The 14,831-nt window shown below is 38.5% G+C and overlaps 1 protein-coding gene across 1 annotated transcript in view; it reads right to left on the bottom strand.

Annotated features, from left to right (window-relative positions):
* Nucleotides 1–14,831, bottom strand: part of CCDC171 (coiled-coil domain containing 171) — a 346,670-nt gene that overhangs the window by 191,202 nt on the left and 140,637 nt on the right. Inside the window, exon 17 of the mRNA XM_060101112.1 lies at nucleotides 10,358–10,546. Within this exon, the coding sequence (XP_059957095.1) occupies nucleotides 10,358–10,546 (189 nt within the window). The remainder of the gene's footprint in view (nucleotides 1–10,357; nucleotides 10,547–14,831) is intronic.

Raw genomic sequence — 14,831 nt, forward strand, 5'->3', positions numbered from 1 at the left:
AATAGACCTACTGTACGATCCAGGAGTTTCACTTCTCAAAATATACCCAAAGGAAATAAAAACAGTAATTCAATGAGATATATACACTCCCATGTTTACTACAGCACTAGTCACAATAGCCAAAATATAGAAACAACCCAAATGCCCATCAACAAATAAATGGGTAAAAAATACGTACATCACAATGTAATATTTTTCACCCATGAAAAAGGAGTACATCCTGCCATTTGCGACAACATGAATGAACCCTGAACACACTACATTAAGCAAGATAAGCCAAACAGAGAAAGACAAGTACCGTATGATATCACTGATGTGCGAAATCTAAAAAACCAAACAGGTTAAATGTACAAAGTTGTAACAACTACTAAAATAAACATAGAGATCTCATAGACAATAATATTGTACTATAAGTATGTGATGTAACAAACATCATTACAATGGCAACCATATTACAATATGTTAATGTATCAAAGTTATACAATGTATATGTTAAATTTACATATTATGTGTCAAATTTATACAATTAAAAAAACAGATAGGAATTGAAGAAAGCTGGAAGACTCACACTACCTGATTTCAAGATGTACCAAAAAGCTATAGAAATCAAATCAGGGTGGTACTGAAAAGAGAGCAGACACATAAATAAATGAAATAGATGAGAAAGTCTAAAAATAGACACACAAATACAATCAATTGATTCCTGAGAAAGGTGCAAAGGCAATTCAATAGATAAAGGATAGTCTTTAAACAAACAGTACTGGAACATGGACATCCACGTGCAAAAAAAAGGACACTAACCCACACCTAACACCTTTATAAATATTAACTCAAAATGGATCATAGATCTATACGTAAAACCTAAAATTATACAACATCTAGAAGAAAACATAGGAAGAAATCCTGGTGACCCTGCACTAGGGAAAGAGTTCTTAGATACCATAATAAAAGCACAATCCACAAAAGAAAAAAACTGATAAACTGAACTTCATAAAAATTTAAAATATTTGCTCTGCAAAAGTACTTTTAGGAGAATGGGAAAGAATACTTGCAAGTCACATATGTGACAAATGACTTGTATCAGAATATATAAACAACACTGGAAATTCAGCAATAAGAAAACAAGCAACCTAATTACAAAGTGGGCAAAAGATATGAACATATAACTCACCAAAGAAGATATACAGATGGCAAAAAAGCATATGAAAAAATGCTCAACATTATTATTCATCAGGGTAAATGTAAATTAAAACCATAATGACATACCACTCATCCCTATCAGAATGGCTAAAAAGAAAAAGAAAAAATGATGAAACCACATGCTGGCACAGATGCAGAGCAATGAGAACTCTCTTACATTGTTAGTGAGAAGGCAAAACAGTACAGTCACTTGGGAAAACAATTTGATAGGTTCATATAAAGTTAAATATATACTTACCATATAACCCAGAAATCAGACTCCTAAGTATTCACCCAAGAAAAATAAAAACTTATGATCACACAAAAACCTATCCATGAATATTTAAAGCATCTTTAATCATAACTGTAAAAAATAAAAACAACCCAAAGTCCCATCTGCAAGTATGTGGATAAAGAAACAGTGCTACATCCATACAATGGAATATTACTCAGCAGTAAAAATGAGTGAGCGACTGATACAAGCAATGATGTGAATAATTTCCAAACATATTTTGTTGAGTGAAGTAAGACCTAAAATGCTACATACTGTATGATTCCATTTATATGACATTCTGGAAAAGGCAAAACTGTAGGGATGCAACAAACCTGCAGTTCCCATATATATTCAGTTGTTTTTTCACAAAGGGACCAGTGTTACTAAATGAGGAAAGTAAAACCTTGAATAAATGGTGTGGGAACAACAAATGCAGGGAGAAAATGAACCTTAGCCTCCATCTAACATCACACACAAAAATTAATCTGAGATGGCTCACAGCCCTAGACATAAAAGTTAAAACTACAAAACCTCTAGAAGAAATGATACATTATCTTCACAATCTTGGGGTATAGAAAAATTGCTTACCACATAAAAATAAAATATTCAAAAGAGTAAAAGATGTATAAGTTGAACTTAGCCAAAAATTTAAAACTTGTGATCATCAAAAGAAACATTAAAAAATGAAAAGGCAAGTGAGATACTGAAAAAAAAATCTGTGATACTTATGTATGAAAAAGAATTTACTATATCCAGAATTTATAAAGAAGTTTTACAAATCAACAAACAACCCAATTTTTTTCATGTACAAACACCTGAAGAGACACTTCACGAAAGAAGATATATAAATGGCAATAAGAACATGAAAAGTGCTCAACATCATTAATCACCAAGAAAATGTGAATTAAAACCACAATGAAATCTCATTTTAAAACAACTAGAATGGTTAAAATTTAAAAGACTGACAATGCCAAATTTTGCAGAGGATGTAGAACAATGAAAACTCTCATACACTGATGGTAGAAATATAAAACGATAGAACTATTTTGGAAAAAAGTTTGATAGTCTTTACTAAATATACACCTATCTTATGACCTAGCAACTACACTCTTAACTTTAAAAAAATGAAAAAATATGTCAATAAAATACTTATACAACGTTTGTAGCAATTTTATTTACAATAGCCAAAAACTGGAAAAAAGACAAGTATCCATCAATTCACAATTTATCAAATTGTGGTATAATTATAAAATGGAATGCTACTCAACTATTAAAAAAGAATGAACTACTGATAAACACAACAACAAGGATGAATATCAAAAAATATGTTGAGTGAAATAAGCCAGCCACCAAAGACTATATACTAAATGATTCCATTGAGATGAAATTCTAGAACAAATGAAAGTAATCTGTGATGATAGGTATGAGAACAATGGTTGCCTATGGGGAGTGGAAACTGACTGGAAGAGGTCACAAAAGAACTTTCTGAGGTAATGAAAATGTTTAAGTCTTCAGTGGGGTGATGGGTACATGCGTGCTTACATTGAACAATCATCGACTGGTACACTTAAGATCTGTTCATTTCACTGCATGTCAATGTTACCTCCAAAAAAATTATTTAGGTCTTTTACTACAGTGGTAGAAAGTGCAGAACGTATCACATGGCAGCGTGCATGTAGTGAACAAAGGCCACGTTTAGAGAATGTATGAATTCATTCAAATTCATAAAGAAAGGCTTAATTTCATATAGGGTCCAAATGCTTAGGAAAACAGAATGGTCTTATTTTAAGCAATCTGAAACTTTTTGTTGGCTACTTATTAAAATTTGGTTTCTGGAGAAATAAGGAGATTGGTTCAAGATTGTGGAGTAGAAGGACGTGCTCTCACACCCTCTTGCAAGAGCACCAGAATCACAACTAACTGCTGAACAGTCATCAACAGGAAGACACTGGAACTCACCAAAAGAGATACCCCACATCCAAAGACAAAGGAAGAGCCACAATGAGATGGTAGGAGGGGCGCAATCACAATAAAATCGAATCCCATAACTGCTGGGTGGGTGACTCACAAACTGGAGAACACTTATACCACAGAAGTCCACCCACTGGAGTGAAGGTTCTGAGCCCCACGTTAGGCTTCCCAACCTGGGGGTCCGGCAAGGGAAGGAGGAATTCCTAGAGAATCATACTTTGAAGGCTAGCGGGATTTGATTGCAGGACTTTGACAGCACTGGGGGAAACAGAGACTCCACTCTTGGAGGGCACACACAAAGTAGTGTGCACATAGGGTCCCAGGGGAAGGAGCAGTGACCCCATAGGAACCTAAATCAGACCTATCTTCTAGAGTTGGAGGGTCTCCTGCAGAGGCGGGGGTGGCTGTGTCTCACAGTGAGGACAAGGACACTGGAAGCAGAAATTCTGGGAAGTACTCCTCGGTGTGAGCCCTCCCAGAGACTGCCATTAGCCCCACCAAAGAGCCCGGGTAGTCTCCAGTGCTGGGTCCGCCTTGGGCCAAACAACCAACAGGGAGGGAAGGCAGCCCCACCAATCAGCCAACAAGCGGATTAAAGTCTTACTGAGCTCTGCCCACCAGAGCAAGAGCCAGCTCTACCCACCACCAGCCCCTCCGATCAGGAAATTTGCATAAGCCTCTTAGGTAGCCTCATCCGCCAGAGGGCGGACAGCAGAAGCAAGAAGAACTACAATCGTGCAGCCGGTGGAACAAAAACCACATTCACAGAGAGATAGACAAAATAAAAAGGCAGAGGACTATGTACCAGATGAAGGAACAAGATAAAACCCCAGAAAAACAACTAAATGAAGTGGAGATAGGAAACTTTCCAGAAAAAGAATTCAGAAGAATTGTAGTGAAGATGATTCGGGACCTTGGAAAAAGAATGGAGGCAAAGATCGAGAAGATGCAAGAAATGTTTAACAAAGACCTAGAAGAATTAAAGAACAAACACCTAGAATTAAAGAACAAACAAACAGAGGTGAATAATACAATAACTGAAATGAAAAATACACTACAAGGAATCAATAGCAGAATAACTGAGGCAGAAGAACAGATAAGTCACCTGGAGGACACAACGGTGGAATTCACTGCTGCAAAGCAGAATGAAGAAAAAAGAATGAAAAGAAATAAAGACAGCCTAAGAGGCCCCTGGGACAACATTAAATTAAGAGACCTTTGCAGCGACATTCAACTCACAGGGGTCCCAGAAGAAGAAGAAAACAAGAAAGGGTCTGAGAAAATATTTGAAGAGATTAGAGTTGAAAACTTCCCTAACATGGGAAAAGAAATAGTCAAACAAGTCCAGGAAGCAGGGAGAGTCCCAGGCAGGATACGCCCAAGGAGAAACATGCTGAGACACACAGCAATCAAACTGACAAAAATTAAAGACAAAGAAAAATTATTGAAAGCAGCAAGGGAAAAACAACAAATAACATACAAGGCAATTCCCACAAAGATAACAGCTGATTTCTCAGCAGAAACTCTACAAGCCAGAAGGGAGTGGCATGATATATTTAAAGTGATGAAAGGGAAGAACCTACAACCAAGATTACTCTACCTGGCAAGGATCTCACTCAGATTCAACAGGAAAATCAAAAGCTTTACAGACAAGCAAAAGCTAAGAGAATTCAGCACCACAAAACAAGCTCTAAAGCAAATGCTAAAGGAACTTCTCGAAGTGGGAAACACAACAGGAGAAAAGCACCTACAAAAACAAATGCAAAACAATTAAGCAAATGGTAATAGAAACATACATACCAATAATTACCATAAATGTGAATGGATTAAATACTCCAACCAAAAGACAGGCTCACTGAATGGATACAAACACAAGACCCATATATATGCTGTCTACAAGAGACCCACCTCAGACCTAGGGACACATACAGACTAAAAGTGAGGGGATGGAAAAAGATATTCCATGCAAATGGAAATCAAAAAAAAGCTGGAGTAGCTATACTCATATCAGATAAAATAGACTTTAAAATAAAGAATGTTACAAGAGACAAGGAAGGGGCTTCCCTGGTGGCGCAGTGGTTGAGAATCCGCCTGCCAATGCAGGGGATGCGGGTTCGTGCCCTGGTCTGGGACGATCCCACATGCCGCAGAGCGGCTAGGCCCGTGAGCCATGGCTGCTGGGCCTGCATGTCCGGAGCCTGTGCTCAGCAACGGGAGAGGCCACAACAGTGAGAGGCCCGTGTACCGCAAAAAAAAAATAAAATAAATAAATAAATAAAAAGAGACAAGGAAGGACACTACATAATGATCAACGGATCAATCCAAGAAGAAGATATAACAATTATAAATATATATGCACCCAACATAGGAGCACCTCAATACATAAGGCAACTGCTAACACCTATAAAAGAGGCAATCAACAGTAACACAATAATGGTGGGGGACGTTAACACCTCACTTACACCAATGGACAGATCATCCAAAATGAAAATAAACAAGGAAACAGAAGCTTTAAATGCCACAATAGACCAGATAGATTAAATTGATATTTATAGGACATTCCATACAAAAACAGCAGATTACACTTTCTTCTCAAGTGCGCATGGAACATTCTCCAGGATAGATCACATATTGGGTCACAAATCAAGCCTCAGTAAATTTAAGAAAACTGAAATCATATCAAGCATCTTTTTTGACCACAACACTATGAGATTAGAAATCAATTACAGGGGAAAAAACGTAAAAATCACAAACACATGGAGGCTAAACAATACATTATTAAACAACCAAGAGATGAATGAAGAAATCAAAGAGGAAATCAAAAACTACCTAGAGACAAATGACAATGAAAACATGATGATCCAACACCTATGGGATGCAGCAAAAGCAGTTCTAAGAGGGAACTTTATAGCTATACAAGCCTACCTCAAGAAACAAGAAAAATCTCAAGTAAACAATCTAAACTTACACCTAAAGGAACTAGAGAAAGAAGAACAAAACCCAAAGTTAGCAGAAGGTAAAGATCAGAGCAGCAGAAAGAAATGAAATAGAAACAAAGAAAACAATAGCAAAGATCAATAAAACTAAAAGCTGGTTCTTTGAGAAGATAAACAAAATTGATAAACCATTAGCCAGACTCATCAAGAAAAAGAGGGAGAGGACTCAAATCAATAAAATGAGAAATGAAAAAGAAGTTACAACAGAGTGCAGAAATACAAAGCATCCTAAGAGACTACTACAAGCAACTCTATGCAAATAAAATGAACAACCTGTAAGAAACGGACAAATTCTTAGAAAGGTATCACCTTCCAAGACTGAACCAGGAAGAAATAGGAAATATGAACAGACCAATCACAAGTAATGAAATTGAAACTGTGATTAAAAATCTCCCGACAAACAAAAGTCCAGGACCAGATGGCTTCACAGGTGAATTCTATCAAACATTTAGAGAAGAGCTAACACCCATCCTTCTCAAACTCTTCCAAAAAATTGCAGAGGAAGGAACACTCCCAAACTCATTCTATGAGGCCACCATAACCCTGATACCAAAACCAGACAAAGATGTCACAAAAAAAGAAAGTTACAGACCAATATCACTGATGAATATAGATGCAAAAATCCTCAACAAAATACTAGCAAACAGAATCTAACAACACATTAAAAGGATCATACACCACGATCAGGTGGCATTTATCCCAGGGATGCACGTATTCTTCAATATACTCAAATCAATCAAAGTGGTAAACCATATTAACAAATTGAAGAATAAAAACTATATGATCATCTCAATAGATGCAGAAAAAGCTTTTGAAAAAATTTCAACACCCATTTATGATAAAAACTCTCCGGAAAGTGGGCATAGAGGGAACCTACCTCAACATAATAAAGGCCATATATGACAACCCACAGCAAACATCATTCTCAATGGTGAAAAACTGAAAGCATTTCCTCTAAGATCAGGAAAAAGACAAGGTGGCCCACTTTCACCACCATTATTCAACATAGCTTTGGAAGTTTTAGCCACAGCATTCAGAGAAGAAAAAGAAATAAAAGGAATCTAAATCAGAAAAGAAGTAAAACTGTCACAGTTTTCAGATGACATGATCCTATACATAGAGAACCCTAAAGTTGCCAGCAGAAAACTAAAAACTACTAGAACTAATCAATGAATTTGGTAAGATTCCAGGATACAAATGTAATGCACAGAAATCTCTTGCATTCTTATACACTAACAACGAAAGATCAGAAAGAGAAATTAAAGAAACACTCCCATTCACCATCGCAACAAAAGAATAAAATACCTAGGAATAAACCTACCTAAGGAGGTAAAAGACCTGTACTCAGAAAACTATAAGACACTGATGAAAGAAATCAAAGATGACACAATCTGATGGAGAGATATACCATGTTCTTGGATTGGATGAATCAACATTGTGAAAATGACTATACTACCCAAAGCAATCTACAGATTCAAAGCAATCCCTATCAAATTACCAATGGCATTTTTTACAGAACTAGAACAAAAAAATCTTCAAATTTATATGGAGACAGAAAAGACCCAGAATAGCCAAAGCAGTCTTGAGGGGAAAAAAACAGAGCTGGAGTAATCAGAATCCCTGACTTCAGACTATACCACAAAGCTACAGTCATCAAGACAATATTGTACTGGCACAAAAACAGAAATACAGATCAATGGAACAGGATAGAAATCCCACAGACAAACCCATGCACCTATGGTCAATTAATGAATGACAAAGGAGGCAAGGATATACAAAGGAGAAAAGACAGCCTCTTCAATAAGTGATGCTGGGAAAACTGGACAGCTACATGTAAAAGAATGAAATTAGAACACTCCCTAACACCATACACAAAAATAAACTCAAAATGGATTAGAGACCTAAATATAAGCCCGGAAACTATAAAACTCTTAGAGGAAAACATAGGAAGAATACTGGTTCACATAAATCACAGCAAGACCTTTTTTGACCCACCTCCTAGGAGTAAAAACAAAAATAAACAAATGGGACCTAATGAAACTTAACGAGCTTTTGCACATCAAAGGAAACTATAAACAAGACGAAAAGACAACCCTCAGAATGGGAGAAAGTATTTGCAAACGAGTCAACAAAGGATTAATCTCCAAAATATATAAACAGCTCATGCAGCTCAATATTAAAAGAACAAACAACCCCATTAAAAAATGGGCAGGAGACCTATATAGACATTTCTCCAAAGAAGACATACAGATGGCCGAGAAGCACACGAAAAGCTGCTCAACATCACTAATCATTAGAGAAATGCAACTCAAAGCTACAGTGAGGTATCACCTCACACCAGTTAGAATGGACATCATCAAAAAATCTACAAACAGTATATGCTGGAGAGGGTGTGGTAAAAAGGGAACCCTCCTGCACTGTTGGTGGGGATGTAAATGGATACAGCCACTATGGAGAACAGTATGGAGGTTCCTTAAAAAACTAAAAATAGAATTACCATATGACCCAGCAATCCCACTACTGGGCATATACCCTGAGAAAACCATAATTCAAAAAGACACATGCACCTCAGTGTTCATTGCAGCACTTTTTACAATAGCCAGGTCATGGAAGCAACCTAAATGACATCAACAGACAAATGGATAAAGAAGATGTGGTACACGTATACAATGGAATATTACTCCACCATAAAAAAGGAACAAAATTGGGTCATTTGCAGAGACGTGGATGGACCTAGAGACTGTCATACAGAGTGAAGTAAGTCTGAAAGAGAAAAACAAATATTGTATGTTAACGCATATACGTGGAGTCTAGAAAAATAGCAAAGATGAACTGGTTTGCAAAGCAGAAATAGAGACACAGATGCAGAAAACAAACGTATGGACACCAAGGGGGTAAAGCGGGTAGAGGGGAGGCGTGATGGTGGTGGATGAATTGGGAGATTGGGATTGACATGTATATACTAATATGTATGTATGTATAAATGTATAAATATGTATAAAATAGGTAACCAATAAGAACCTGCTGTATAAAAAGTAAATAAATAAAATTCAAAAGAAAAAGAGAAAGGAAAAAAATTATAAAGTGAATAACAAAATAAATAAATAAAAATAAAGTAAAATAAGATGTGGTTTCCTTTTTTAATTAGACTTGCCAAGATAAGCATGAGTGGATCAAATAAAGAAGATATATACTGAATCAAGTATGAGAAAAATATACAGCCTTCTGGTTTCTAGGTATTTATCTTGAGAACAAGTGACCAATTATTAAATTCAATACAAAAAAAAGTACACACTATCTTTGTTATTCCTCATTGGGCAGGGATGACGGTTAACCATACAGATTATGTTGACAATATTTTGCACTGGAAAAAAATATAGTTCTGTTAACTACCCATAATTTCTGTTCTCAATCGAATCCAACGTAGAGGACATATTATATCTCACAGACAATAGTTTGCTACTGGGTCTACAACTACAACTCTAGTCCTTCAACAATGTTAGGAGGTATGACAAATTCAACCCCACATGGATTAAAATGATGGTTCACATAAAAACCCCCACGAATGGAATAAGCTGGACCAAAGGATATCTACACTAAAAGAGACAATATTTTACCAAAGTTTCTTAACCTTTATTTCTAAAATAAGGGAAATACTATTTTAGTATTTAATTGATCCACATATTCTAGGATGTTTTAACCAGAAACCCATCTACTTCCAAACTTAAATAAAAGACAATCCGTAATACGCCGGAGTGCACACAGGCCCATTTGTGTGCGTGTGTGTGTCTGCATGATCATATGTATGTGTACCTAACAAGCAAGTTCTGTGTGGTTCTCCAAAGTTGTAACTGACTTGGCATGGGTACTGAAAGAAAACACTTAGAAGTAAAAGATTGAGCATTCCGTTTTAAAGCTCTTTGTGGAAGTAGCATACCTGTGCCCTCTTCCGTACTTCCAGGAGGAGTTCGGAGTACTGCAGCTCCAGTTCCTTCTTTTGCTTGTGCCAGCAGCTCTCCTGGGCTTTGATCTGCTCTGACACTTTGTTAAAGGTGTCCTCCTGGGTTTGCTGAAGCTCTCTCATCGTATCAGACTTGTTTTTACAGATATACTCTAGATGACGTATCTAATTGGGGAAATGCAACAAATAAGATAGGCTCACAAACAAGTCCTTTGTATCATCTCCCCCCAAAATCTATTCCAGAATTTTATACTACATTTTATTCCTTAAGATCATATAAAAATTTTAAGTTAAAATGAAAAAAAAATTAAGAAACAGGAATTAGTAGAACAAAATTATATTTTAGCAGAAAATGTGTAAATTGCATGCATAGATGACATCTATTCTTTTTCTCTAATAATGTTACTTATTCTATAATCAATTTTACTGAGAAAATTAAGAAGAATATTTTAACTTCTAGAGCCAAAGCTCAAACTCTTCAGATATCTCAATGGGAAAGGAAGTATTTAAATGAGATTTACAAATCTACAAACATTTTACATATAATAAAGCAGAATGTTCCAACCATTTTTTATTTCACATTCAAAACAATGGAGAGAAAATCCTCATCATCTAACGTGTATAACAATTAATGATGTTTGAAACTATGAAAATCTATTAAAACACAATACCATCTCAGAGGATTAAAACATGTACTCATTTTCATTATCAGTACTTTTCAAATCCGTTATACACATAGTCACAATCAAGAACAGCATCTCCGAGATAAGAAGTGATTTAGGAACAACTCCTACAGAACACCTACTGAACGCTGGCAGAAGACCTCACACCTCCCAAAAGGCAAGAAACTCCCCACGTACCTGGGTAGGGCAAAGCGGAGAGATTCCCACACAGAAGATCGGTGCCAACCGGCACTCACCAGCCCGAGAGTCTTGTCTGCTCGCCCGCCGGGGCGGGCAGCGCTGGGAGCTGAGGCTCGGGCTTCGGTCGGAGAGCAGGGAGAGGACTGGGGCTGGCGGCGTGAACACAGCCTGAAGGGGCTAATGCACCACAGCTAGCCGGGAGGGAGTCCAGGGAAAAGTATGGAGCTGCCGAAGAGGCAAGAGACTTTTTCTTCCCTCTTTGTTTCCTGGTGCACGAGGAGAGGGGATTAAGAGCGCTGCTTAAAGGAGCTCTGGAGACAGGCGCAAGCCGCGGCTGAAAGCACGGACCCCAGAGACGGGCTTGGGACGCTGGGGCTGCTGCCGCCACCATGAGGCCTGTGTGCGAGCGCAGGTCACTGTCCACGCCTCCCTTCCGGGGAGACTGTGCAGCCCGTCACTGCCGGGGTCCCAGGATCCAGGGACGGCTTCCCTGGGAGAACGCACGGGGCGCCTCCGGCTGGTGCAATGTCACGCTGGCTTCTGCCGCCGCAGGCTCACCCCGCCCTCCGTGCCCCTCCCTCCCCCCCGGCCTGAGTGAGCGAGGGTCCCCGAAGCGGCTGCTCCTTTAACCCTGTCCTGTCTGGGCGAAGAACAGATGCCCTCCGGCGACCTACACGGAGAGGTGGGGCCAAATCCAAAGCTGAGACCCGGGAGCTGTGAGAACAAAGAAGAGAAAGGGAAATCTCTCCCAGCAGCCTCAGAAGCAGCGGACTAAAGCTCCATAATCAACTTGATGTACCCTGCATCTGTGGAATACATGAATAGACAACAAATCATCCCAAATTGAGGAGCCAGGAGTCAGTGCTGTGCCTCTGAGGTGGGAGAGCCAACTTCAGGACACTGGTCCACAAGAGACCTCCCAGCTCCACATAATATCAGACGGCGAAAATCTTCCAGAGATCTCCATCTCAACACCAGCACCCAGCTTCACTCAACAACCAGCAAGCTACAGTGCTGGACACCCTATGCCAAACAACTAGCAAGACAGGAACACAATGCCACCCATTAGCAGAGAGGCTGCCTAAAGTCATAAAAAGTCCACAGACACCCCAAAACACACCACCAAACGTGGACTTGCCCACCAGAAAGCCAAGATCCAGCCTCATCCACCAGAACACAGGCACTAGTCCCCTACACCAGGAAGCCTCACAACCCACTGAACCAACCTTAGCCACTGGGGACAGACACCAAAAACAACGGGAACTATGAACCTGCAGCCTGCAAAAAGGAGACCCCAAACACAGTAAGATAAGCAAAATGAGAAGACAGAAAAACACACAGCAGGAGAAGGAGCAAGATAAAAACCCACCAGACCTAACAAATGAAGAGGAAATAGGCAGTCTACCTGAAAAAGAATTCAGAATAATGATAGTAAAGATGATCCAAAATCTTGGAAATAGAATAGACAAAATGCAAGAAACAGTTAACAAGGACCTAGAAGAACTAAAGATGAATCAAGCAATGATTAAAAACACAATAAGTGAAATGAAAAATACTCTAGATGCGATCAATAGCAGAATAACTGAGGCAGAAGAACGGATAAGTGACGTGGAAGATAAAATAGTGGAAATAACTACTGCAGAGCAGAAGAAAGAAAAAAGAATGAAAACAACTGAGGACAGTCTCAGAGACCTCTGGGACAACATTAAACACACCAACATTCGAATTATAGGGGTTCCAGAAGAAGAAGAGAAAAAGAAAGGGACTGAGAAAATATTTGAAGAGATTATACTTGAAAACTTCCCTAATATGGGAAATGAAATAGTCAGTCAAGTCCAGGAGGCACAGAGAGTCCCATACAGGATAAATCCAAGGAGAAATATGCCAAGACACATATTTTTTTTTTTTTTTTTTTTTTTTTTGCGGTATGCGGGCCTCTCACTGCTGTGGCCTCCCCCGTTGCGGAGCACAGGCTCCGGACGCGCAGGCTCCAGACGCGCAGGCTCAGCGGCCATGGCTCACGGGCCCAGCCGCTCCACGGCACATGGGATCCTCCCAGACCGGGGCACGAACCCGTATCCCCTGCATCGGCAGGCGGACTCTCAACCACTTGCGCCACCAGGGAGGCCCGCCAAGACACATATTAATCAAACTGTCAAAAATTAAATACAAAGGAAACATTAAAAGCAGCAAGGCAAAAACAACAAATAACACACAAGGGAATCCCCATAAGTTTAACAGCTGCTCTGTCAGCAGAAACTCTGCAAGCCAGAAGGGACTGGCAGGACATATTTAAAGTGTTGAAGGAGAAAAACCTGCAACCAAGATTACTCTACCCAGCAAGGATCTCATTCAGATTTGATGGAGAAATTAAAACCTTTTCAGACAAGCAAAAGCTGAGAGAGCTCAGCACCACCAAACCAGCTTTACAACAAATGCTAAAGGAACTTCTCTAGGCAAGAAACAAAACAGAAGGAAAAGACCTACAATAACGAACCCAAAACAATTAAGAAAATGGGAATAGGAACATACATATCGATAATTACCTTAAACATAAATGGACTAAATGCTCCCACCAAAAGACACAGATTGGCTGAATGGATACAAAAACAAGACCCATATATATGCTGTCTACAAGAGACCCACTTCAGACCTAGAGACACATACAGACTGAAAGTAAGGGGATGGAAAAAGATATTCCATGCAAATGGAAACCAAAAGAAAGCTGGAGTAGCAATTCTCATATCAGACAAAATAGACTCTAAAATAAAGACTATGACAAGAGACAAAGAAGGACACTACATAATGATCAAGGGATCGATCCAAGAAGAAGATATAACAATTGTAAATATTTATGCACCCAACATAGGAGCACCACAATACATAAGGCAAATACTAACAGCCATAAAAGGGGAAATCGACAGTAACACATTCATAGTAGGGGACTTTAACACCCCACTTTCACCAATGGACAGATCATCCAAAATGAAAATAAATAAGGAAACACAAGCTTTAAATGATACATTAAACAAGATGGACTTAATTGATATTTATAGGACATTCCATCCAAAAACAACAGAATACACATTTTCCTCAAGTGCTCATGGAACATTCTCCAGGATAGATCATATCTTGGGTCACAAATCAAGCCTTGGTAAATTTAAGAAAATTGAAATTGTATCAAGTATCTTTTCCGACCACAATGCTGAGACTAGATATCAATTACAGAAAAGATCTGTAAAAAATACAAACACATGGAGGCTAAACAATACACTACTTAATAATGAAGTGATCACTGAAGAAATCAAAGAGGAAATTTAAAAATACCTAGAAACAAATGACAATGGAGACACGATGACCCAAAACCTATGGGATGCAGCAAAAGCAGTTCTAAGAGGGAAGTTTATAGCAATACAATCCCACCTTAAGAAACAGGAAACATCTTGAATAAACAACCTAACCTTGCACCTAAAGCAATTAGAGAAAGAAGAACAAAAACATCCCAAAGTTAGCAGAAGGAAAGAAATCATAAAAATCAGATCAGAAATAAATGAAAAAGAAATGAAGGAAACGATAGCAAAGATCAA

The sequence above is a fragment of the Mesoplodon densirostris genome, chromosome 6, assembly GCF_025265405.1.
Source record: "Mesoplodon densirostris isolate mMesDen1 chromosome 6, mMesDen1 primary haplotype, whole genome shotgun sequence".
NCBI classification, from domain to species: domain Eukaryota; kingdom Metazoa; phylum Chordata; class Mammalia; order Artiodactyla; family Ziphiidae; genus Mesoplodon; species Mesoplodon densirostris.